Source organism: Anomaloglossus baeobatrachus, chromosome 2, assembly GCF_048569485.1.
Source record: "Anomaloglossus baeobatrachus isolate aAnoBae1 chromosome 2, aAnoBae1.hap1, whole genome shotgun sequence".
Classification (NCBI taxonomy): Eukaryota; Metazoa; Chordata; class Amphibia; order Anura; family Aromobatidae; genus Anomaloglossus; species Anomaloglossus baeobatrachus.
Window position 1 is genome coordinate 348,485,311 of NC_134354.1, and position 26,282 is coordinate 348,511,592.

Genomic DNA, 26,282 nt, shown 5'->3' on the forward strand with positions numbered 1-26,282 from the left:
TACGGTAAGTAAACAAAATTCCCTTCTTCTTTGTCGCTCCATTGGGAGACCCAGACAATTGGGACGTCCAAGAGCAGTCCCTGGGTGGGTAAAAGAATACCTCAATAAAAAAGAGCCGAAACGGCCCCCTCCTACAGGTGGGCAACCGCCGCCTGAAGGACTCGCCTACCGAGACTGGCGTCTGCCGAAGCATAGGTATGCACTTGATAGTGTTTCGTGAAAGTGTGCAGACTAGACCACGTAGCTGCCTGACACACCTGCTGAGCCGTAGCCCGGTGCCGCAATGCCCAGGACGCACCCACGGCTCTGGTAGAATGGGCTTTCAGCCCTGAAGGAATCGGAAGCCCAGAAGAACGGTAGGCTTCGAGAATCGGTTCCTTGATCCACCGAGCCAAGGTTGACTTGGAAGCCTGCGAACCCTTACGCTGGCCAGCGACAAGGACAAAGAGCGCATCTGAACGACGCAGGGGCGCCGTGCGAGACACGTAGAGCCGGAGTGCTCTGACCAGATCCAACGAGTGCAAATCCTTTTCACATTGGTGAATTGGATTAGGGCAAAAAGAAGGCAAGGAGATATCCTGATTGAGATGAAAAGGAGATACCACCTTAGGAAGAAATTCCGGGACCGGACGCAGAACCACCTTATCCTGGTGAAACACCAGGAAGGGGGCTTTGCAAGACAGCGCTGCAAGCTCAGACACTCTCCGGAGTGATGTAACTGCCACTAGAAAGGCCACCTTCTGCGAAAGACGTGATAAAGAGACATCCCGCAGCGGCTCGAAAGCTGGTTTCTGAAGAGCCGTTAGCACCCTGTTAAGATCCCAGGGTTCTAGCGGACGCTTGTAAGGTGGGACTATGTGGCAAACTCCCTGCAGGAACGTGCGGACCTGTGGAAGCCTGGCTAGGCGCTTTTGAAAAAATACGGAGAGCGCCGATACTTGGCCCTTGAGAGAGCCGAGTGACAAACCCTTGTCCATTCCGGATTGAAGGAATGAAAGAAAAGTGGGTAAGGCAAACGGCCATGGAGGAAAACCGTTATCAGAGCACCAGGATAAGAAGATTTGCCAAGACCTGTAATAGATCTTGGCGGACGTTGGCTTCCTGGCCTGTCTCATGGTGGCAATGACATCCTGAGATAACCCTGAAGACGCTAGGAGCCAGGACTCAATGGCCACACAGTTAGGTTGAGGGCCACAGAATTCAGATGGAAAAATGGGCCTTGTGACAGCAAGTCTGGGCGGTCTGGAAGCGCCCACGGTTGACCCACCGTGAGATGCCACAGATCCGGGTACCACGACCGCCTCGGCCAGTCTGGAGCGACGAGAATGGCGCGACGGCAGTCGGACCTGATCTTGCGTAACACTCTGGGCAGCATCGCCAGAGGAGGAAACACATAAGGCACTCGAAACTGCGACCAATCCTGAACTAAAGCGTCCGCCGCCAGAGCTCTGTGATCCTGAGACCGTGCCATGAATGCCGGGACTTTGTTGTTGTGCCGTGACGCCATGAGATCGACGTCCGGCGTTCCCCAGCGGCGACAGATCTCTCGAAACACTTCTGGGTGCAGAGACCATTCCCCCGCGTCCATGCCCTGACGACTGAGAAAATCTGCTTCCCAGTTTTCTACGCCCGGGATGTGAACTGCGGAGATGGTGGAGGCTGTGGCCTCCACCCACTGCAGAATCCGCCGGACTTCCTGGAAGGCTTGACGACTGCGAGTGCCGCCTTGGTGGTTGATGTATGCGATGGCAGTGGCGTTGTCCGACTGGATACGGATCTGCCTGCCCTCCAGCCACCGATGAAAAGCCAATAGGGCTAGATACACTGCCCTTATCTCCAGAACATTGATCTGAAGGGAAGACTATCGGAGTCCAGGTTCCCTGAGCCCTGTGGTGGAGAAAAACCGCTCCCCACCCTGACAGGCTCGCGTCCGTGGTGACCACAGCCCAGGTTGGGGGTAGGAAGGATTTTCCCTGCGATAGAGAATTGGGAAGGAGCCACCACTGAAGTGACGTCTTGGTTGCAAGGGAAAGAGAGACGTTCCTGTCGAGGGAAGCCGACCTCCTGTCCCATTTGCGGAGAATGTCCCATTGGAGTGGCCGTAGATGGAATTGCGCGAACGGCACTGCCTCCATCGCTGCCACCATTTTCCCCAGGAAGTGCATGAGGCGCCTTAAGGGGTGTGACTGACTCCGAAGAAGTGATTGCACCCCTGCCTGCAGAGAAATCTATTTGTCCCGCGGTAGCTTGACTACCGCTGACTGTGTATGAAACTCCATCCCGAGGTAAGTCAGTGATTGGGTCGGTGTCAACTTGGATTTCGGGAAGTTGATGATCCACCCGAACTGCTGGAGGGTCGTCAGAGCAACGGTAAGGCTGTGTTGACACGCCACCCGAGAAGGGGCCCTGACTAGGAGATCGTCTAAGTAGGGAATCACCGAGTGGCCCTGAGAGTGTAGTACCGCCACGACGGATGCCATGACTTTGGTGAAAACCCGTGGGGCTGTCGCCAGGCCGAAAAGCAATGCCACGAACTGAAGGTGTTCGTCCCCGATGGCGAAACGCAAGAAGCGTTGATGTTCGGGTGCGATTGGCACGTGGAGATAAGCATCCTTGATGTCGATCGATGCTAGGAAGTCTCCTTGTGACATCGAGGCGATGACCGAGCGGAGGGATTCCATCCGAAACCGTCTGGTTATCACATGTCTGTTGAGCAGCTTGAGGTCCAGAACGGGACGGAATGATCCGTCCTTTTTTGGCACCACGAACAAGTTGGAGTAAAAGCCGCGACCACGTTCCTGAAGGGGAACGGGAGTCACAACTCCTTCTGTCTTCAGAGCGTCCACTGCCTGAAAAAGTGCGTCGGCCTGAGCGGGGGGCGGAGAGGTTCTGAAGAAACGAGCCGCAGGACGAGAGCTGAACTCTATCCTGTAACCGTGAGACAGAATGTCTCTCACCCATCGGTTTTGAACATGTGGCCACCAGGCGTCGCCAAAGCGGGAGAGCCTGCCACCGACCGAGGATGCGGCTAGGGGATGCCGAGAGTCATGAGGAGGCCGTCTTGGAGGCAGTGCCTCCTGCGGCCTTTTGGGGGCGTGACTTGGACCGCCACGCATAGGAGTTCCTCTGGCCTTTCTCCGGCCTGCTGGACGAAGAGGATTGGGGCTTGGCGGAGGGACGAAAGGACCGAAACCTCAATTGTATTTTTCGTTGCTGAGGTCTCTTAGGTTTGGACTGGGGTAAGGAGGAGTCCTTTCCCTTGGATTCCTTAATAATCTCATCCAATCGTTCGCCAAACAAGCGTTCGCCAGAGAACGGCAAACCGGTTAAGAACCTCTTGGAGGCCGAGTCTGCCTTCCATTCGCGCAGCCACATGGCCCTGCGGACTGTCACAGAGTTAGCGGATGCCACAGCTGTACGGCTAGAGAGGGGAGCCAGCATGATCTGAAATTGGCATGCATAATATAAAAAGTGAAAATTCACACATTTATTCCAACTGTACTACAATAAAAAAAAAAATAAAAATGAGATTTTTAGCAAATAATTGATCAATTTTTTGAGCCACCCCTGCCAACGTCACGGCAAATCTCAATAGGGGGGTCCTACTCTACATTCTGTATTTCATGTGCCATGCGGCCTCCTAGATAAAGTTAAAAGCAGAACCATAATAGAGCATCCCTATTGAGATTTGCCGTGACGTTGGCAGGGGTGGCTCAAAAAATTGATCAATTATTTGCTAAAAATCTCATTTTTTTATCATAGTACAGTTGGAATAAATTTGTGAATTTTCACTTTTTATTTGATGCATGCCAATTTCAGATCGTGCTGGTTCCCTTTTTTTCTCTGTTTTGACCGTAGTTATGCTACAAATCTGGTGTCTGACCAACACCATACCATGCACGCCTGATTTTGGTTTGCAATATATTCCTCCTGTTGGTAGCTGTTCAGACTCAGTTACCTCACCCCTTTCCACAGGCAATGCTAATTAAGCACCATTCTTGGATCTGGTCCGCCTTTATCAATGGTTGCTGTTTGACACTGGGAGGATCAGTTCTGATATAGTCCTGGTATGTGTAGGGCTTGCTCCACATGCTGGGACCTGGGCTGGTCTCTATCCACAAGTGCCTTTTTGCAACATAGAAGCGGTTATATACAGGTTACAGGTATGTGTGCTCTATTATGGTTCTGCTTTTAACTTTATCTAGGAGGCCGCATGGCACATGAAATACAGAATGTAGAGTAGGACCCCCCTATTGAGATTTGCCGTGACGTTGGCAGGGGTGGCTCAAAAAATTGATCAATTATTTGCTAAAAATCTCATTTTTTTATCATAGTACAGTTGGAATAAATTTGTGAATTTTCACTTTTTATTTGATGCATGCCAATTTCAGATCGTGCTGGTTCCCTTTTTTTCTCTGTTTTGACCGTAGTTATGCTACAAATCTGGTGTCTGACCAACACCATACCATGCACGCCTGATTTTGGTTTGCAATATATTCCTCCTGTTGGTAGCTGTTCAGACTCAGTTACCTCACCCCTTTCCACAGGCAATGCTAATTAAGCACCATTCTTGGATCTGGTCCGCCTTTATCAATGGTTGCTGTTTGACACTGGGAGGATCAGTTCTGATATAGTCCTGGTATGTGTAGGGCTTGCTCCACATGCTGGGACCTGGGCTGGTCTCTATCCACAAGTGCCTTTTTGCAACATAGAAGCGGTTATATACAGGTTACAGGTATGTGTGCTCTATTATGGTTCTGCTTTTAACTTTATCTAGGAGGCCGCATGGCACATGAAATACAGAATGTAGAGTAGGACCCCCCTATTGAGATTTGCCGTGACGTTGGCAGGGGTGGCTCAAAAAATTGATCAATTATTTGCTAAAAATCTCATTTTTTTATCATAGTACAGTTGGAATAAATTTGTGAATTTTCACTTTTTATTTGATGCATGCCAATTTCAGATCGTGCTGGTTCCCTTTTTTAGCTGTACGGCTAGCAGAGTCTAGGACTGCGTTCATGGCGTAGGAAGAAAAAGCTGACGCTTGAGAAATCAAAGACGCAACTTGCGGAGCAGAATTACGTGTGACAGCATTAATCTCAGCCAGACAAGCTGAGATAGCTTGGAGTGCCCACACGGCTGCAAAGGCCGGGGCAAAAGACGCGCCCGTGGCCTCATAGATGGACTTCACCAGGAGCTCTATCTGCCTGTCAGTGGCATCTTTTAGCGATGAGCCATCTGCAACCGATACCACAGATCTAGCCGCCAATCTAGAGACTGGAGGATCCACCTTGGGACATTGAGCCAAACCCTTAACGACTTCAGAGGGGAAGGGGTAACGCGTGTCAGTGAGGCGCTTAGTAAAGCGCTTGTCCGGAACCGCTCTGGGCTTCTGGACAGCGTCTCTGAAGTTAGAGTGATCGAAAAACGCACTACGTGTACGTTTGGGGAACCGAAACTGGTGTTTCTCCTGCTGAGACGCCGACTCCTCTATAGAAGGAGGCGGAGGAGAGAGATCCAACACCTGGTTGATGGACGAGATAAGATCATTCACTAAGGCGTCCCCTTCAGGTGTATCAAGGTTAAGGGCGACGTCAGGGTCAGAGCCCTGGGCTGCTACGTCCGCCTCGTCCTCCAGAGAGTCCTCAAGCTGGGAACCCGAGCAGCGTGAAGAAGTCGGGGAAGATTCCCAGCGAGCCCGCTTAGCCGGTCTAGGACTGTGGTCTGGGCCGGAGTCCTCCACGTGGGACCTAGGGCCCAGCTAGGAGCGCGCTGCGGCGCGGACCGAGAGGGGCCTGGAGGCGACGATCCAACAGGAGCTGGGGCCTGTGTAAGGACCGGTCTGGACTGCAAAGCTCCTAGCAGCTTGGCAGACCATTTGTCCATAGACTGAGCCATGGAATGTGAAAGTGACTCAGAGGGTTTCTCAGCAAAAGAGGCGAACTCTGTCCCTGCCGCCTGGACAGGGGGAGCAGGGGGGTCTACATGAGCCGAGGGGCCCACTAGTGACTGAGGCTCCGGCTGAGCAAGCGAAACAGGGGTCGAGCATTGCTCACAGTGAGGGTAGGTGGAACCCGCAGGTAACATAGCCCCACAAGAGGTACAGGCCCCAAAAAAACCCTGTGCCTTAGCAGCTTTGCTCCTTGTGGACGACATGCTGTTGTCTCCTAGGAGAATGATCACTGAGGGTATATGGGCAAAAAAGGCTATACAGCCCGACCGAACAGAAATATATATATAAATATGTATCTATTCCGGCACCCTAGGGGGAACCAGCACCGGGTGACCGGTGTGGCTTACCGACCGCTAACAAGCGGCGTGTGTGTGTCCTCCAGATTCCCTGCCTTAGGTCCCCTGGAGCTGCAGAGCTGTTCTTGAGAATCCTCCACCGGCAGAATGCCCAAAAAATGGCTGCCGAAGCTCTCAGGGGAGGAGTGGAGCCGTGGGCGGCGCCAGGAAAGTGCGGGAATCTGGGGTCCCCACAGTGATCAGTGAGGGGGGAGGAAACATGCAGGATGCTCCAGCCCTCACATCCGACGTCAGGTCGGCAGTCCCGCCCTTACCCCTGACAGGCAGGCCCGGGGGCGGGATTTTTGTGACTAGGCCGCGCTGAAGCCGGGGACTAAATCTGAGACCGCGCCCGACAAGCAGGCACGGTCGGCGCGGAAGTCCGCCGGCCTTCTCAATTCAGCAGCTGCCGCAGCGTCCGGGAGGAAGGTGCGCTCCCTGCACAGTCCCCAATGGGGACACAGAGTACCTTAGAGTTGCAGGGCCCGGTCCCTGAGGTTGAATATACTCCGGTCCGGCAGATTCCCACAGGGGCTGCGGAGGGAGCACGGTCCCAGTAAATGGATGACCGCTCAGGATCCCACTTCTCCCAGAGCCGCTAAGGGATGGTGAAGGAGACGGCATGAGGCTCCGGCCTTTGTACCCGCAATGGGTACCTCAACCTTAACAACACCGCCGACGTAGTGGGGTGAGAAGGGAACATGCCGGGGGCCCCGTGGGGGCCCTCTTTTCTTCCAACCGATATAACTAAAATGAGAATGCATGAGTGGATGTGTGCCTCCTTCCACACAAAGCATAAAACTGAGGAGCCCGTGATCCACGGGAGGGTGTATAGGCAGAGGGGAGGGGTTACACTTTTTAAAGTGTAATACTTTGTGTGGCCTCCGGAGGCAGAAGCTATACACCCAATTGTCTGGGTCTCCCAATGGAGCGACAAAGAAATTCCCGTTTTCTTTGTCACTCCATTGGGAGACCCAGACAATTGGGACGTCCAAGAGCAGTCCCAGGGTGGGTAAAAGAATACCTCAATAAAAAGAGCCGAAAAAACGTCCCCCTCTTACAGGTGGGCAACCGCCGCCTGAAGGACTCGCCTACCTAGACTGGCGTCTGCCGAAGCATAGGTATGCACTTGATAGTGTTTCGTGAAAGTGTGCAGACTAGACCACGTAGCTGCCTGACACACCTGCTGAGCCGTAGCCCGGTGCCGCAATGCCCAGGACGCACCCACGGCTCTGGTAGAATGGGCTTTCAGCCCTGAAGGGAGCGGAAGCCCAGAAGAACGGTAGGCTTCGAGAATCGGTTCCTTGATCCACCGAGCCAAGGTTGACTTGGAAGCCTGCGAGCCCTTACGCTGGCCAGCGACAAGGACAAAGAGCGCATCTGAACGACGCAGGGGCGTCGTGCGAGACACGTAGAGCCGGAGTGCTCTCACAAGATCCAAAGAGTGCAAATCCTTTTCACACTGGTGAATTGGATTAGAGCAAAATGAAGGCAAGGAGATATCCTGATTGAGATGAAAAGGGGATACCACCTTAGGGAGAAATTCCGGGACCGGACGCAGAACCACCTTATCCTGGTGAAACACCAGGAAGGGGGCTTTGCAAGACAGCGCTGCAAGCTCAGACACTCTCCGGAGTGATGTAACTGCCACTAGAAAGGCCACCTTCTGCGAAAGACGTGATAAAGAGACATCCCGCAGCGGCTCGAAAGGTGGTTTCTGAAGAGCCGTTAGCACCCTGTTAAGATCCCAGGGTTCCAGCGGACGCTTGTAAGGTGGGACTATGTGGCAAACTCCCTGCAGGAATGTGCGGACCTGCGGAAGCCTGGCTAGGCGCTTTTGAAAAAACACGGAGAGCGCCGATACTTGGCCCTTGAGAGAGCCAAGTGACAAACCCTTGTCCATTCCGGATTGAATGAATGAAAGAAAAGTGGGTAAGGCAAACGGCCATGGAGTAAAACCGTTATTAGCGCACCAGGATAGGAAGATTTGCCAAGACCTATAATAGATCTTGGCGGACGTAGGCTTCCTGGCCTGTCTCATGGTGGCAATGACATCCTGAGATAACCCTGAAGACGCTAGGAGCCAGGACTCAATGGCCACACAGTGAGGTTGAGGGCCACAGAATTCAGATGGAAAAACGGGCCTTGTGACAGCAAGTCTGTGCGGTCTGGAAGCGCCCACGGCTGACCCACTGTGAGATGCCACAGATCCGGGTACCACGACCGCCTCGGCCAGTCTGGAGCGACGAGAATGGCGCGACGGCAGTCGGACCTGATCTTGCGTAACACTCTGGGCAGCATCGCTAGAGGAGGAAACACATAAGGCAGTCGAAACTGCGACCAATCCTGAACTAATGCGTCCGCCGCCAGAGCTCTGTGGTCCTGAGACCGTGCCATGAATGCCGGGACTTTGTTGTTGTGCCGTGACGCCATGAGATCGACGTCCGGCGGTCCCCAGCGGCGACAGATCTCTCGAAACACGTCTGGGTGCAGAGACCATTCCCCCGCGTCCATGCCCTGACGACTGAGAAAATCTGCTTCCCAGTTTTCTACGCCCGGGATGTGAACTGCGGAGATGGTGGAAGCTGTGGCTTCCACCCACTGCAGAATCCGTCGGACTTCCTGGAAGGCTTGACGACTGCGAGTGCCGCCTTGGTGGTTGATGTATGCGACGGCAGTGGCGTTGTCCGACTGGATACGGATCTGCCTGCCCTCCAGCCACCGATGAAAAGCCAATAGGGCTAGATACACTGCCCTTATCTCCAGAATATTGATCTGAAGGGATGACTCTATCGGAGTCCAGGTTCCCTGAGCCCTGTGGTGGAGAAAAACCGCTCCCCACCCTGACAGGCTCGCGTCCGTGGTGACCACAGCCCAGGTTGGGGGTAGGAAGGATTTTCCCTGCGACAGAGAGTTGGGAAGGAGCCACCACTGAAGTGACGTCTTGGTTGCAAGGGAAAGAGAGACGTTCCTGTCGAGGGAAGCCGAACTCCTGTCCCATTTGCGGAGAATGTCCCATTGGAGTGGCCGAAGATGGAATTGCGCGAACGGGACTGCCTCTATAGCTGCCACCATCTTCCCCAGGAAGTGCATGAGGCGCCTTAAGGGGTGTGACTGACTCCGAAGAAGGGATTGCACCCCTGCCCGCAGAGAAAGCTGTTTGTCTCTCGGAAGCTTGACTAACGCTTGCTGGGTATGAAACTCCATCCCAAGGTACGTCAGTGATTGGGTCGGTGTCAACTTGGATTTCGGGAAGTTGATGATCCACCCGAACCGCTGGAGAGTCGCCAGAGCGACAGATAGACTTTGTTGACACGCCACCCGAGACGGGGCCCTGACTAGGAGATCGTCCAAGTAGGGAATCACCGAGTGGCCCTGAGAATGCAGGACCGCCACAACGGATGCCATGACTTTGGTGAAAGGACCGAAATCTTGATTGAACCTTTCTCTGTTGAGGTCTCTTAGGTTTGGCCTGGGGTAAGGAGGAATCCTTTCCTTTGGATTCCTTAATAATCTCATCCAATCGTTCGCCAAACAAACGGTCGCCAGAAAACGGCAAACCGGTTAAGAACCTCTTGGAAGCCGAATCTGCCTTCCATTCGCGCAGCCACATGGCCCTGCGGACTGCCACAGAGTTAGCGGATGCTACAGCTGTACGGCTAGCAGAGTCCAGGACGGCGTTCATGGCGTAGGATGAAAAGGCTGACGCCTGAGAGGTCAAAGACGCAACTTGCGGAGCAGAATTACGTGTGACAGCATTAATCTCAGTCAGACAAGCCGAGATAGCTTGGAGTGCCCACACGGCTGCAAAGGCCGGGGCAAAAGACGCGCCCGTGGCCTCATAGATGGACTTCACCAGGAGCTCTATCTGTCTGTCAGTGGCATCTTTTAGCGATGAGCCATCTGCAACCGACACCACAGGTCTAGCCGCCAATCTTGAGACTGGAGGATCCACCTTGGGACAGTGAGCCCAACCCTTAACGACTTCAGATGGGAAGGGGTAACGCGTGTCAGTGAGGCGCTTAGTAAAGCGCTTGTCCGGGACCGCTCTGGGCTTCTGGACAGCGTCCCTGAAGTTAGAGTGATCAAAAAACGTATTGCGTGTACGTTTGGGGAACCGAAACTGGTGTTTCTCCTGCTGAGACGCCGACTCTTCTACAGGAGGAGGCGGGGGAGAGAGATCTAACACCTGGTTGATGGACGAAATAAGATCATTTACTAAGGCGTCCCCCTCAGGTGTATCAAGGTTAAGGGCGACGTCAGGGTCAGAGCCCTGAGCTGCGACGTCCGCCTCGTCCTCCAGAGAGTCCTCAAGCTGGGATCCCGAGCAGCGAGAGGAAGTCGGGGAAGAGTCCCAGCGAGGCCGCTTAGCTGGTCTAGGACTACGGTCCGGGCAGGAGTCTTCCGCCTGAGACCGAGGGGCCAACCTATGAGCGCGCTGTGGCGCGGACCGAGAGGGGCCTGGAGGCGACGAGCCAACAGGGGCCGGGGCCTGTGAAGGGTCCGGTCTGGACTGCAAAGCCTCTAGCAGCTTAGAAGACAATTTGTCCATAGACTGTGCAAAGGATTGAGAAAGTGACTCAGAGAGTTTCTCAGCAAAAGAGGCGAACTCTGTCCCTGCAGCCTGGTCAGGGGGAGCAGGGGGGTCTACATGAGCCGAGGGGCCCACCAGTGTCCGAGGCTCCGGCTGAGCAAGCGAAACAGGGGTCGAGCATTGCTCACAGTGAGGGTAGGTGGAACCCGCAGGTAACATAGCTCCACAAGAGGTACAGGCCGCAAAAAAACCCTGTGCCTTAGCAGCTTTGCTCCTTGTGGACGACATGCTGTTGTCTCCTAGGAGAGTGATCACTGAGGGTACATGGGAAAGGGGTATACAGCCCACCCAACAGATAGATATAAATATATACGTATCTAATCCGGCACCCTAGGGGGACCAGCACCGGGTGACCGGTGTGGCTTACCGACCGCTAACGAGCGGAGTGTGTCCTCCAGATTCCCTGCCTTGGATCCCCCGGAGCTGCAGAGCTGTTCACTGAGAATCCTCCACCGGCAGAATGCCAAAATATGGCTGCCGGAGCTCTCAGGGGAGGAGTGGAGCTGTGGGCGGCGCCAGCAAAGTGCGGGAATCTGGGGTCCCCACAGTGATCAGTGAGGGGAAGAAGGTGCGCTCCCTGCACAGTCCCCTATGGGGACACAGAGTACCTTTGAGTTGCAGGGCCCGGTCCCTGAGGTTGAAGAGGCTCCGGTCCGGCAGGTTCCCACAGGGGCTGCGGATGGAGCACGGTCCCAGTAAATGGATGACCGCTTAGGATCCCACTTCTCCCAGAGCCGCTTAAGGGATGGTGAAGGAGACGGCATGTGGCTCCAGCCTCTGTACCCGCAATGGGTACTTCAACCTTAACAACACCGCCGACGTAGTGGGGTGAGAAGGGAACATGCCGGGGGCCCCATGGGGGCCCTCTTTTCTTCCAACCGACATAACTAAGTTGAGAATGCATGAGAGGATGTGTGCCTCCTTCCACACAAAGCATAAAACTGAGGAGCCCGTGATCCACGGGAGGGTGTATAGGCAGAGGTGAGGGGTTACACTTTTTAAAGTGTAATACTTTGTGTGGCCTCCGGAGGCAGAAGCTATACACCCAATTGTCTGGGTCTCCCAATGGAGCGACAAAGAAATGGTGATTAACATCAATGATGACATTCTGGAAAACCTCTATAATGATGATATTATCACGGCACATGTTGTCAGCTCTTACCTCTACAACAGTCAGGACACAGTACAAGGAGGGATGTTCTGGATCTATTCCTTCTAACTTTAATCCCACTTTAAAGCTATTCCGTGACTGGGGAAAAGACTGATGCTGAAAGCAAAGAAACCTAAAGTTAAAGAATGCCAGTAGACAATAAAAAAATATAAAGTGCAGAACAGCTCAGCTTTTTCCATAGAGCTGTGCTCGTCTGCTCTGTTCACTGTATACATCTAGATGCCGCCACAGCAGTTGAGCTTTGGGGCTGATGAAGCTCACTGGTCTGACATTGATGGCCTATCAATGGCTTAAAGGGGGTATTCCCTTCTCCAAAATCCTATCCCAATATGTAGTAGGTGTAATAATAATAATATCATCAAATTCCTCCAACTAGAAATGTAGTATAGTTCCCCTGATATAGCCATGTATCTTACCTCATGTGCAGGGCATTGCAGCATAGGTATCCATGGTTATGACCACAAGCAACTGTCACTATATGAGTGGTCATAACCATGGATACCTATGCTGCAATGCCCTGCACATGAGTGAAGAGACATAACTAATCAGGAGAACTATACTACATTTCTAATTTGAGGTATTTGTTAATATTAATATTATACCTACTACATATTGGGATAGGATCTTGGAGATGGGAATACTCCTTTAGGCTCAGAAAACATCTTTAAAGGGGTGTTCCTATCTCCAAGATCCTGTCCCAATATGTAGTAGGTATAATAATAATATTAGCAAATACCTCTAATTAGAAGAAGGGAATTTTGTTTACTTACCGTAAATTCCTTTTCTTCTAGCTCTAATTGGGAGACCCAGACAATTGGGTGTATAGGCTATGCCTCCGGAGGCAGCACAAAGTATTACACTCAAAAGTGTTAAGCCCCTCCCCTTCTGCCTATACACCCCCCGTGCTCCCACGGGCTCCTCAGTTTTGGTGCAAAAGCAAGAAGGAGGAAAAAGAATTATAAACTGGTTTAAAGTAACATCGATCCGAAGGAATATCGGAGAACTGAAACCATTCAACATGAACGACATGTGTACACAAAAAAACAGGGGCGGGTGCTGGGTCTCCCAATTAGAGCTAGAAGAAAAGGAATTTACGGTAAGTAAACAAAATTCCCTTCTTCTTTGTCGCTCTATTGGGAGACCCAGACAATTGGGATGTCCAAAAGCAATCCCTGGGTGGGTAAAATAATACCTCGTAAGAGAGCCGTAAAACGGCCTCTTCCTACAGGTGCGCAATCGCCGCCTGAAGGACTCGTCTACCTAGGCTGGCATCCGCCGAAGCATAGGTATGCAACTGATAGTGTTTCGTGAAAGTGTGCAGGCTCGACCAGGTAGCCGCCTGACACACCTGCTGAGCCGCATCCTGGTGTCTCAAAGCCCAGGACGCACCCACGGCTCTGGTAGAATGGGCCTTCAGCCCTGAGGGAACCGGAAGCCCAGCCGAACGGTGGACTTCGAGAATTGGCTCCTTGATCCACCGAGCCAGGGTTGATTTGGAAGCCTGTGACCCTTTACGCTGGCCAGCGACAAGGACAAAGAGTGCATCCGAGCGGCGCAGGGGCGCCGTACGAGAAATGTAGAGTCTGAGTGCTCTCACCAGATCTAACAAGTGCAAATCCTTTTCACATTGGTGAACTGGATGAGGACAAAAAGAAGGTAAGGAGATATCCTGATTGAGATGAAAGGGGGATACCACCTTAGAGAGAAAGTCCGGAACCGGACGCAGAACCACCTTGTCCTGGTGAACAACCAGGAAAGGGGCTCTGCATAACAGCGCTGCTAGCTCGGACACTCTCCGAAGTGAAGTGACTGCTACTAGAAAAAACCCTTTCTGCGAAAGGCGTGAGAGAGAGAAATATCTCTCATTGTCTCGAATGGTGATTTCTAAAGAACCAGCAGCACCCTGTTCAGAATCCAGGGTTCTAACGTCAGCTTGTAATAAGGAACGATGTGACAAACCCCCTGCAGGAACGTGCGTACCTGTGGAAGTCTGGCTAGGCGCTTCTGGAAAAAACACAGAGAGCGCTGAGACTTGTCCCTTAAGGGAGTTGAGCGACAAACCCTTTTCCAGTCCAGATTGAAGGAAGGACAGAAAAAATGGGCAAGGCAAAGTGCCAGGGAGAAGAACCCTGAGCAGAGCACCACGACAGGAAAATTTTCCACGTCCTGTGGTAGATCTTGGCGGACGTTGGTTTCCTAGCCTGTCTCATAGTGGCAATGACGTCTTGAGATAATCGTGAAGACGCTAGGATCCAGGACTCAATGGCCACACAGTCAGGTTGAGGGCCACAGAATTGAGATGGAAAAAACGGCCCTTGAGATAACAAGTCTGGTCGGTCTGGTAGTGCCCACGGTTGGCCGACCGTGAGATGCCACAGATCCGGGTACCACGACCTCCTCGGCCAGTCTGGAGCGACGAGGATGACGCGGCGGCAGTCGGCCCTGATCTTGCGTAACACACTGGGCAACAGTGCCAGCGGAGGAACACATAAGGGAGCTGAAACTGCGACCAATCCTGAACTAAGGCGTCTGCCGCCAGAGCTCTGGGATCTTGAGACCGTGCCATGAACGTCGGTACCTTGTTATTGTGCCGGGACGCCATGAAGTCGACGTCCGGCACCCCCCAGCGGCAACAGATCTCCTGAAACACGCCCGGGTGAAGGGACCATTCCCCTGTGTCCATGCCCTGGCGACTGAGATAATCCGCTTCCCAGTTTTCCACGCCTGGAATGTGAACTGCAGAGATGGTGGAGGCCGTGTCTTCCACCCACATCAAAATCCGCCGGACTTCCTGGGAGGCTTGCCGACTGCGTGTGCCGCCTTGGTGGTTGATGTATGCCACCACTGTGGAATTGTCTGACTGAATTCCGATCTGCTTGCCTTCCAGCCACTGCTGGAAAGCTTTCAGGGCAAGATACCCTGCCCGTATTTCCAGAACATTGATCTGAAGCGAGGACTCTTGCTGGGTCCACGTACCCTAAGCCCTGTGGTGGAGAAAAAACGCTCCCCACCCTGACAGACTCGCGTCCGTCGTGACTACTTCCCAGGATGGGGGTAGGAAAGATTTCCCCTTCGCTAATGAAGTGGGAATAAGCCACCACCGAAGGGAAGCTTTGGTCGTCTGAGAGAGGGAGACGGTCCTGACGAGGGACGTCGGCTTCCTGTCCCATTTGCATAGGATGTCCCATTGAAGGGGACGCAGGTGAAATTGCGCGAAAGGGACTGCCTCCATTGCTGTCACCATCTTCCCCAGGAAGTGCGTGAGGCGCCTCACGGGGTGTGACTGGCCCTGAAGGAGAGATTGTACCCCTTTCCGTAGTGACTACTGTTTGATCAGCGGAAGCTTCACTATCGCTGAGAGTATGAAACTTCGTGCCAAGATATGTCAGCGATTGGGCCGGTGTCAGATTTGACTTTGGAAAATTGATGATCCACCCGAAACCCTGGAGAGTCTCCAGGGTAGCGTCAAGGCTGCGTTGGCATGCCTCTATAGAGGGTGCCTTGATCAGCAGATCGTCCAAATACTGGATCACCGAGTGACCCAGGGAGTGAAGAAGCGCTACTACAGTAGCCATAACCTTGGTAAAAACCCGTGGGGCTGTTGCCAGGCCGAACGGCAGTGCCACGAATTGCAGGTATTCGTGTCCTATGGCGAAGCGCAAGAAGCGCTGGTGCTCTGTAGCAATCGGTACATGGGGATAAGCATTTTTGATATCGATTGATGCAAGGAAATCTCCTTGGGACATTGAGGCGATGACGGAGCGGAGGGATTCCATCCGGAACCGCCTGGTTTTTACCCGTCTGTTGAGCAGTTTCAGGTCCAGGACCGGGCGGAAAGACCCGTCCTTCTTTGAGACCACCAACAAGTTGGAGTAAAAAACCGTGGCTCTGTTGCTGAAGAGGAACAGGGATCACCACTCCTTCAGCCGTCAGAGTGCGCCGCGCCTGCAGAGGAGCCTCGGCTCGCTCGGGAGGCGGGGATGACCTGAAGAATCGAGTCGGGGGACGAGAGGTAAACTCTATCTCGTAACCGTGAGACAGAATAACTCTCACCCAGCGGTCTTTAATTTGTGGCAGCCCGGTGTCGCAAAAGCGGGAGAGCCTGCCACCGACCGAGGATGCTACTAGCGGAGGCCGAAAGTCATGAGGAAGCCGCTTTGTTAGCGGCGCCCCCGGTGGTCTGTTTAGGACGTGACTTAGACCGCCATGCATCAGAGCTCCTTTGTCTTTCTGAGACCTTGTGGACGAGGAGAATTGGGACCTGCCCGCGCCCCGAGAGGAGCGAAACCTCGACTGCCCTCTCCTCTGTTGGGATATGTTTGGTTGGGACTGGGGTAAGGATGTATCCTTTCCCTTGGATTGTTTGATGACTTCATCCAGACGCTCGCCAAACAACCTGTCGCCACAAATTGGCAAACTGGTTAGGCGCTTTTTTGGAAGCAGAATCTGCCTTCCATTCCCGTAGCCATAAGGCCCTGCGGAGTACCACCGAATTGGCGGCCGCAACCGCCGTACAGCTCGTAGAGTCCAGGACAGCACTAATAACGTTGCCGAGGTTTGGGAGGTAATGGATGCCACTTGTGGCGCGGCCGTGCATGTGGCTGCTTCAATTTGCGCTTGACCTGCTGAGATAGCTTGTAGCGCCCATACGGCTGCGAATGCTGGGACAAAAGAAGCTCCGATAGCTTCATAGATGGATTTCAACCAGAGCTCCATCTGCCCGTCAGTGGCATCTTTGAGCGAGGCTCCATCTTCCACTGCAAGTAATGATCTAGCCGCCAGTCTGTGAGATTGGAGGGTCCACTCTGAGACACTGAGTCCAACCTTTAAGCACGTCAGGTGGAAAAAGACAACGTGTATCCTTAAGGCGCTAAGAAAAAACGCTTATCCGGACAAGCATGGTGATTCTGGACTGCCTCTCTGGAATCAGAATGGTCTAGAAACATACTCGGTGTACGCTTGGGGAACCTGAAGCGGAATTACTCCTGCTGATAATCTGACTCCTCCGCCGGAGGAGCTGAGGGAGAAATATCCAGCATTTGATTGATGGACGCAATGAGATCGTTCACTATGGCGTCCCCGTCTGGAGTATTACGATTGAGAGCGCCCTCAGGATCAGAATCCTGATCAGCTGTCTCCGCATCATCAACCGGAGATTCCCCCCGCTGAGACCCTGAACAACATGATGTCGAGGGAAATTCTAAGCGAGCCCGCTTAGTCGGTCTGGGGCTGGGGTCTAAGTCAGAACCCTCAGCCTGGAATGTATCCCGGGAGGACATTGTTGGTCCAATTGAGGGGGGCCAGGGAACAATGATTCAACAGAGTCCCTTTGCTGAGATACCGGCCTGGACTGCAAGGCTTCTAGTATCTCAGCCATAGTCTCAGAGAGTTTTGCAAACTCCATCCCCGTCACTAAGGACCGTGTCAACAGGTGTCTCCCCCTGGGCCCCTCTTAGCAGATGCTCTGGCTGAAGAAGAGAGTCACAGGGGCCACACATTGCACACAATGAGGGTCAATGGGATCTGCCGGCAGCTGGGTCGTACAAGCGGCGCAGGCAGCATAATAATCCTGTTTTTTGGCACCCCTGTCTTTGTGGGCGCCATGCTATTGTTTTCCCTGATTAACACAAAAGGGTAAATAGCCATAATGAACTGTGCTCATACAGTGTAAAGTATATAGTAATAACACAGAATGTATCAATACACTACAGCACCATGGGGCTAATACCACAGGTGCTGCTTACCAGCCGCCTAAAGCGGTTGTGAGGCCACCAGAGACCGTGTCTGGGTTTCCCAGGGTTTGTCCCTCTCTGCAGCGTCGGAGGAGCTGACAGGAATGGCTGCGGCGTCCTGACGAGAGGAGGGAGCCGTGGGCGTCTCACACAGTGCACAGTGAGGGGAGTGGAGTATGCAAAGCATGCTCCAGCCCTCATGCTGCTCGTTTGTCCCTCTCTTCCGTGCAGCGTCCCGCCCTTCCCCTGCCTGTCAGGGCTGAGGGCGGGAAAAAGGAAGCTAGGCCGCAAGAAAGCCGGGGACTCGAGTATAAGCGTCGCCGCCGTAAAAGCGCGGCCGACGCCGAAGTCCCCGGCGAACTACAAGTCCCAGCCGCGCCGCAGTTTCACATGGCAGCGGCGGTTAGCGCGGTAGCCCCTACATATAAACACACTCAGCGACGCTGAGTGTGTAATGGCACATATAGACCCGGTCAGCGCCGCGGTCCCCGGTGCACTAGCACACCCAGCAAAGCTGAGGTGTTGCCGTGCACGGTCCCTACAGGGATACAGAGTACCTTCAAGATGCAGGGCCATGTCCCTGAACGGAACCCGGCTCCTATCCAGCAGTCTCCACAGGAGAAGTGGATGAAGCACGGTCTCAGTGCCTGGAGACCGATAGGATCCCACTTCACCCAGAGCCCTGAGGGGGATGGGGAAGGAAAGCAGCATGTGGGCTCCAGCCTCCGTACCCGCAATGGATACCTCAACCTTAACAACACCGCCGACAAGAGTGGGGTGAGAAGCGAGCATGCTGGGGGCCCTATATGGGCCCACTTTTCTTCCATCCGACATGGTCAGCAGCTGCTGCTGACCAATCTGTGGAGCTGTGCTGTGCATGTCTGCCTCCTTCGCACAAAGCATAAAAACTGAGGAGCCCGTGGGAGCACGGGGGGTGTATAGGCAGAAGGGGAGGGGCTTAACACTTTTGAGTGTAATACTTTGTGCTGCCTCCAGAGGCATAGCCTATACACCCAATTGTCTGGGTCTCCCAATAGAGCGACAAAGAAATTATTATTATTATTTATTATTATAGCGCCATTTATTCCATGGCGCTTTACATGTGAAAGGGGTATACATAATAGGGACAAGTACAATAATCATAAACAGTACAAGGCATAGACAAGTACAGGAGGATGGAGGTCCCTGCCCATGAGGGCTCACAGTCTACAAGGAATAAGTGAGGATACAGTAGGTTAGGGTAGAGCTGGTCATGCGGCGTTATATCAGACTGAGGGTAACGGCAGGTTGTAGGCTTGTTGGATGGGGTGAGTCTTCAGGTTCCTTTTGAAGCTTGTCAAGGTAGGCGAGAGTCTGATATGTTGTGGCAGAGCATTCCAGAGTATGAGGGACGCACGGGAGAAATCTTTGCGATGGTGGGAAGAGGAAATGAGAGGGGAGTAGAGAAGGAGATCTTGTGAGGATCTGAGGTTGTGTGCAGGTAAGTACCGGGAGACTAGGTCACAGATGTAGGGAGGAGACCAGTTGTGGATGGCTTTGTATGTCATGGTTAGGGTTTTGAACTGGAGTCGTTGGGCAATGGGAAGCCAGTAAAGGGATTGGCAGAGAGGAGAGGTCGGGGAGTAGTAGGGGAACATGTAGTATAGTTCTTCTGAAAAGCTATTTCACTTACCTTATGTGAAGGGCATTACAGTTAATTAGGTATCCATGGTTATGGCCACACATATAGTGACAGTTAGTTGTTAGTGGTTGCAACCATGGATAACTAAGCTACTGCAATGCCCTGCACATGAGGTAAGTGACAGCTTATCAGGAAAGCTATACTACATTTCTAAACTGAAGGTATATGCTAATTTGTTATTATTATTATAATTATTATTATTACTACTACTACACCTATTACATATTAGGCTAGGATCTTAGAGATAGGAATATGCCTTTAAAGAAGAAAACCTTCAGAATTCCATTTATATTTGAAATGGATCATAATAATGAAAACTAAATCAGTGCCATGAAATTTAAGCTGTTCCAAATAAAGATGGGATGTTACTGGATCACACTTTGTATCTTTTGTATCTACATTCATCTGCTCCCAAGTTCTAGGTAATAAGCTGGACATTACTTTTACATAAAATACCTCTTTAAACAGCTTCAGTGGTGCAGCTGGCATCTTCTCCTCTTCCAGGTATGAAACCCAGTTCCACAGCTTCTTCTTCTGTGCTGATTAATACAAAATTAAAATGATCAAATTAAATAAAATACTATTACACATATTGACAATGCACCACATTATCAGGAATATAAGAATAAAAAGCATCCTGGCCTCTCAAATGTATCTATTTGCCACCTTAAACCTCCCTCCTTTCTTTCCATATATTCCCCAAACTATAGGTTTAAAAACTTTCTAAAGTCTGTGAATAGTGTTAAAGGGAAGGTGTCGTCGTTTTTTATTTTTGTATTAAAAATAGTGATTATGAAATCAAGTATTTCTAATACAAAATGAAAATCGCAGCTTATTTAGTGATTAGTTATTTACAGTAACTCATTCCTTTATGGCAGCCCCTGTGCATAGAGAATAGTCGGGATCCGACCCCATGCAGTATGTTACAGTGGGCATCTGCTGGGACCTGGACGCGCCCCATGGGCTGTCCAGAACACAACAGAGGGAGGAGACCAGCGCCATTATTGTGGAGCTCACAGCGTGTGCTGTTTGCTCCACTTTACCCCTGTCACCCGCCGGGATGTGTGAGTATGGGCTGCCTCCCCTACCCTCCCCCCGTTACCGTCTCCGATGACATCCCATCCCTCCGTTCTCCCCAGACCCTGCTCTGCCCCCGCTACTGCTACCGCCGCCCCTCCCCCCGCCATTACCGTCTCCAATGACACTCCCTCCCTCCGTTCTCCCAAGCCCCCTCTCTGCCCGCTGCCGCAGCTCCCCCAGCTCTGCCCGCCGCAGCTCCCCCAGCTCTGCCTGCCGCCGCAGCTCCCCCAGCTCTGCCCGCCGCTGCAGCTCCCCCAGCTCTGCCCGCCGCCGCAGCAACCCCAGCTCTGTCCGCTGCCGCAGCAGCCCCAGCTCTGCCTGCTGCCGCAGCTCCCCCAGCTCTGCCCGCCGCTGCAGCTCTCCCCGCTCTGCCCGCCGCTGCTGTGTGTGTGTGTGGCACAAGGTCCCCATCAGGGGTGATGTGTGTGTGTGTGTGTGTGTGGCACAAGGTCCCCATCAGGGGTGATGTGTGTGTGTGTGTGTGTGTGTGTGTGTGGCACAAGGTCCCCATCAGGGGTGATGTGTGTGTGTGTGTGTGTGTGTGTGTGTGGCACAAGGTCCCCATCAGGGGTGATATGTGTGTGTGTGTGTGTGTGTGTGGCACAAGGTCCCCATCAGGGGTGATATGTGTGTGTGGCACAAGGTCCCCATCAGGGGTGATGTGTGTGTGTGTGTGTGTGTGTGGCACAAGGTCCCCATCAGGGGTGATGTGTGTGTGTGTGTGTCACAAGGTCCCCATCAGGGGTGATGTGTGTGTATGTGTGTGGTGCACAAGGTCCCCATCAGGGGTGATGTGTGTGTGTGTGTGCGCGCACGCCACTGCATGTGAGTACCTGTGTGTGTACCGGTGATACTGTCTGCATAGCTGTGTATCTAATCTCTTGTGTGATACTGTCTGCTGAGCCATGTATCTAATCCTGTCCTGTGTGATACTGTCTGCTGAGCTGTGTATCTAATCCTATCGTGTGATACAGTCTACAGAGCTGTGTATCTAATCCTATGTTGTGTGATACTCTCTGCTGAGCTGTGTATCTAATCCTATCCTGTGTGATACTGTCTGCACGGCTGTGTATCTAATCCTATCGTGTGATACTGTCTGCACGGCTGTGTATCTATCCCTCTCCTGTGTGATACTGTCTGCTGAGCTGTGTATCTAATCCTCTCCTGTGTGATACTGTCTGCACGGCTGTGTATCTAATCCTATCCTGTGTGATACTGTCTGCTGAGCTGTGTATCTAATCCTCTCCTGTGTGATATGGTCTGCTGAGCTGTGTATCTAATCCTCTCCTGTGTGATACTGTGTGCTGAGCTGTGTATCTAATCCTATCGTGTGATACTGTCTGCTGTGTATCTAATCCTATCCTGTGTGATGTCTGCAAAGAAGTGTATCTAATCCTCTGCTGTGTGATATGGTCTGCTGAGCAGTGTATCTAATCCTCTCCTGTGTGATACTGTCTGCAGGGCTGTGTACCTAATCCTATCGTGTGATACTGTCTGCTGAGCTGTGTATCTAATCCTATCGTGTGATACTGTCTGCAAAGCTGTGTATCTAATCCTCTGCTGTGTGATATGGTCTGCACGGCTGTGTATCTAATCCTCTCCTGTGTGATACTGTCTGCACGGCTGTGTATCTAATCCTATCGTGTGATACTGTCTGCTGAGCTGTGTATCTAATCCTCTCCTGTGTGATACTGTCTGCACGGCTGTGTATCTAATCCTATCCTGTGTGATACTGTCTGCTGAGCTGTGTATCTAATCCTCTCCTGTGTGATATGGTCTGCTGAGCTGTGTATCTAATCCTCTCCTGTGTGATACTGTGTGCTGAGCTGTGTATCTAATCCTATCGTGTGATACTGTCTGCAGAGCCGTGTATCTAATCCTATCCTGTGTGATACTCCACCTGTCCTTGGTGACACTTTAGACATTTGTGGTCATCAACAAAATGGCTCTGCACTGTGTCCCTACATGTCATTCTCTGTTATCTGTTGTAAACACTCAGATTAGGAGGGGGGAGGCGCGCCATCACACACAGGAGAGCAGACTCCGCCCACTTTACTGCAGGCTGTAATTGAGCTTTTTATACAGTGGAATTTCTGTAGGATTTCAGCAGCTGCTCCCCCTAGTGTTTAACAGTGGAAAATATCAAACTTTTTATTTTTATTTTATATTTTGCTCAATTAAAAACAAACAATAATATTTAAACAAAACATTATTACTTTACATTTTTTCAGTTATTGAATTTTTTTTTTTTGACGATACCTTCCCTTTAAGAGAATGGGTTAGAATTCTTTACAAGCACAGTGTTTACTGCTATAGACACAATTGGGCTATATTCACACACAATATTTTGGAGGACTCTTTATGGATCCAAAAACTGTTTAAACATATATAACTACAAGGGCGACTGAAAAATGCCTTTTGTAAAAAGCAGAAAGCTTATCACTTTTTTAGATGGATTCCACCTGGAATCCGCTCTAAATTTGACCTATCAAATTACAAAGCTGCAAAAAAAAAAAAAAAAAAAAAAAAAACAGTCTTCAAAAAAAACTCCTTGAAAAACCACCCCCCAAAAAGTAGGATTCCTGAAGTGCTTTCTGCTACTCCTCAAAGTGAAAACCGCTTTTAGTTTCTTTACGTCTCTGCCTCTTAGGGGATCCTAGATGATATTGTACAAGGCAGCTACACTGTATTTTGACTTTGATCCTTACATTGTCATTATGGCATTAAGTACAGTATTCTGCTTAGATTCAATGTATGAATCAGTAGTGAAATGAAAAAGGTGTGGGGGTCTATGCTTAGCCGTTCCCCCAATAACTGCTTCACCCCACTGTCCTCTCATTTACCAGCTTTTACTTGCTTGGCAGTTTTTCCTCTCTTCTGGTACCCTCTGAATTTTTCCTATGGAAAAAAAATGACAAGGAGAAATACGCATCTTGAACACTGTCACAGCTAAGAAACGTTTCTAAATCTAACGTACAAGCTTAGGGGAGTTAAATACATCTAGGGTCTTACTTTAGAATTAGCTTAGTCTGCAATGTTATGCTACTTATATTCCAATTACACACAGTCACAGACAAGTTACATTGAAGTCTATGGGAGCAAGGAAAACAGAATACAGTGGTAATTACTGCTTAGCAATAGTTTACACAAGGACTAAAAATGGGGCATAAGTCCACTCCAATCGCATTGGACAAGCTCTGGCCCACATTCCTCCAGTCCCTGCCTAGCTCTTCTTCTTTCCCTTTTTTATCTCCCTCTTTACTTCTTTGGATAGCTGCCTGTGTTCTGTTCTTTTTGTTCCTTATATCAGTTCTTGATACTTCTCTGTTTCCAAGTTACATGCTTTATTCTTATTTTTGGTTACTGTGCTTTTGGACACAACTACATGGACATTGGGACCTATTTGAGAATGAATATGATATATGTAGAGATCTTTATTATATTGGGTCAGCTATTGTTACAACTGTTTTCTCAACATGTGTGGATGGCGGTGTCCTAGTGATTGTCCTAAGAGGACTATACATAATGTTAATACTGTTTTGCATTATCTTGTAATTCCATAACAGTATAATAAAAAGAGATTAAACATACGTCCACTCCAATCAACTAGGATACAAACATTGGGACTATTTTATAAAGAAAACATTTTAAAATTTAGAAGTAATAAAGTTGCATTTTATCCTCACACCTAATCCCTTCTCTAATTACTAGGACCAGGTTTACAAGCTAAAGCACTGTGAGCCCAGTTACAGAACGATGTATTAGTGTTTTGATAAGGTATGGAAGTCTTGGTTTTATTCCCCTTTGACTCACATTAAGGCCCAGTCACACTAAACAACTTACCAGCGATCCCAACAACGATACAACCTGATAGAGATCGCTGGTAAGTTGCTAGGAGGTCGCTGGTGAGATGTCACACTAAGGCTACTTTCACACATCAGTTTTTTGCCATCAGGTTCAATCCGGAAAAAAACGGGTAAAACGGATCCGGTACCGCATCCGTTTTTTCCCCATAGACTTGCATTGGTACCGGATTGTACCGGATGGCTTTGCGGTGCATCCGTTTTTTTCCGAATGCGGCAAAATTTATCAAAGCGGCGGCCGGAGGCAACGTATCTTGCAACGTTTTTTGTCCGGCAAAAAAACCGCATCGCGCCGGATCCGGCGCGATACGGCGTGTTTTACAATGAAAGCCTATGGACGCCGGATCCGGCGCAATGCGGTAAAAAATGGATGCGGCTACCGGATCCGTTTTTGTAAACTGCGCATGCTCCAAATTAATTAAAAAAGCTGATCCTTCAAAAAAAAGGACAAACCGGATGCAAAAACGGATGCAAACCGTATCCACCGGATCCGGTTTTGTACGCATCCGGCATAACGGATCCGTTAAAAACCGGATCCGGTGGATACAGTTTGCATCCGTTTTTGCCGGATCCTTTGCATCAGGAAAAAAAAGGATTGTGCCTGAATGCAGAAAACTGATGTGTGAAAGTAGCCTAAGCGACGCTCCAGCGATCCCACCAGCAACCTGACCTGGCAGGGATCGCTGGAGCGTCGCTGCACGTGGAAGCATGCTGCGCTTGGTAACTAAGGTAAATATCGGGTTACCAACTCGATATTTACCTTGGTTACCAGCACACACCGCTTAGTGCTGGCTCCCTGCACACCTAGCCACAGTACACATCGGGTTAATTACCCAATGTGTACTCTGCTACGTGTGCAGGCAGCAGGGAGCCGGCTTCTGCGGACGCTGGTAACATCGGTAAACATCGGGTAACTAAGAAGCCCTTCCCTTGGTTACCCGATATTTACCTTCGTTACCAGCATCCGCCGCTCTCACACTGCCAGTGCCGGCTCCCTGTTCCCTGCACTCCTAGCCACAGTACACATCGGGTTAATTACCCGATGTGTACTCCAGCTACGTGTGCAGGGAGCCGGCACTGACAGCTGAGAGCGGCGGACGCTGGTAACGAAGTTAAATATCGGGTAACCAAGGAAAGGGCTTCTTGGTTACCCGATGTTTACCGTGGTTACCAGCGTCCGCAGAAGCCGGCTCCTGCTGCCTGCACATTTAGTTGTTGCTCTGTCGCTATTACACACAGCGATGTGTGCTTCACAGCGGGAGAGCAACAACTAAAAAATGGCCCAGGACATTCAGCAACAACCAGCGACCTCACAGCAGGGGCCAGGTTGCTGCTGGATGTCACACACAGCAACATCGCTAGCAAGTTGTGCCTCAGCAGCGATGTTGCTAGCGATGTTGCTTAGTGTGACGGTACCTTTAGTCCCTAGGAGATAAGGAGTATTCTCTCCTGATTAAAGAGGTTTTCCCGTATAAATCCACATGTGTGCAGTCCCTCTGTGTGTCACTATGTGACTGTAGACTTGTGAATCCTCCAAACACACAGTGCGTGAGATGTGAGGATTCACAAGTCTGCAGTCACAGAGTAACACAAAGAGTGAATGCAGACTTCTGGATTTAGATGGGACAACCCTTTTAAATTAGGTGATATTTGGTACCTGACAAAGCATTTTTGGACCTAACTATACCTCTTTAGAAGAGCTAACTTATAGAAAAAGGGGTTTTTGTAGAAAGTCAAGTGGATTTTTTTTCCCAGTATTGACTATCCTGAAATGACAGTAGTTAAGATATTGATTTATCTAGATGACAACATGTTTGGCGGGTAAAACCCCTTGTGTTCAACAGGTTTCTCTGCAGGTAATAACGTAATCAGT

At 51.0% G+C, this 26,282-nt stretch overlaps 1 protein-coding gene across 2 annotated transcripts in view; it reads right to left on the reverse strand.

Moving 5' to 3' along the window:
• The window catches only part of L3MBTL3 (L3MBTL histone methyl-lysine binding protein 3), a 126,114-nt gene that overhangs the window by 70,049 nt on the left and 29,783 nt on the right, over positions 1-26,282 (reverse strand). Inside the window, exons 6-8 of one of the 2 annotated variants that reach the window (XM_075335991.1) lie at positions 23,390-23,444; positions 19,923-20,005; positions 12,045-12,149 (exon numbers count right to left, since the gene is read on the reverse strand). In XM_075335991.1, the coding sequence (XP_075192106.1) occupies positions 12,045-12,149; positions 19,923-20,005; positions 23,390-23,444 (243 nt within the window). The remainder of the gene's footprint in view (positions 1-12,044; positions 12,150-19,922; positions 20,006-23,389; positions 23,445-26,282) is intronic. The other variant, XM_075335992.1, reaches the window with a different exon arrangement.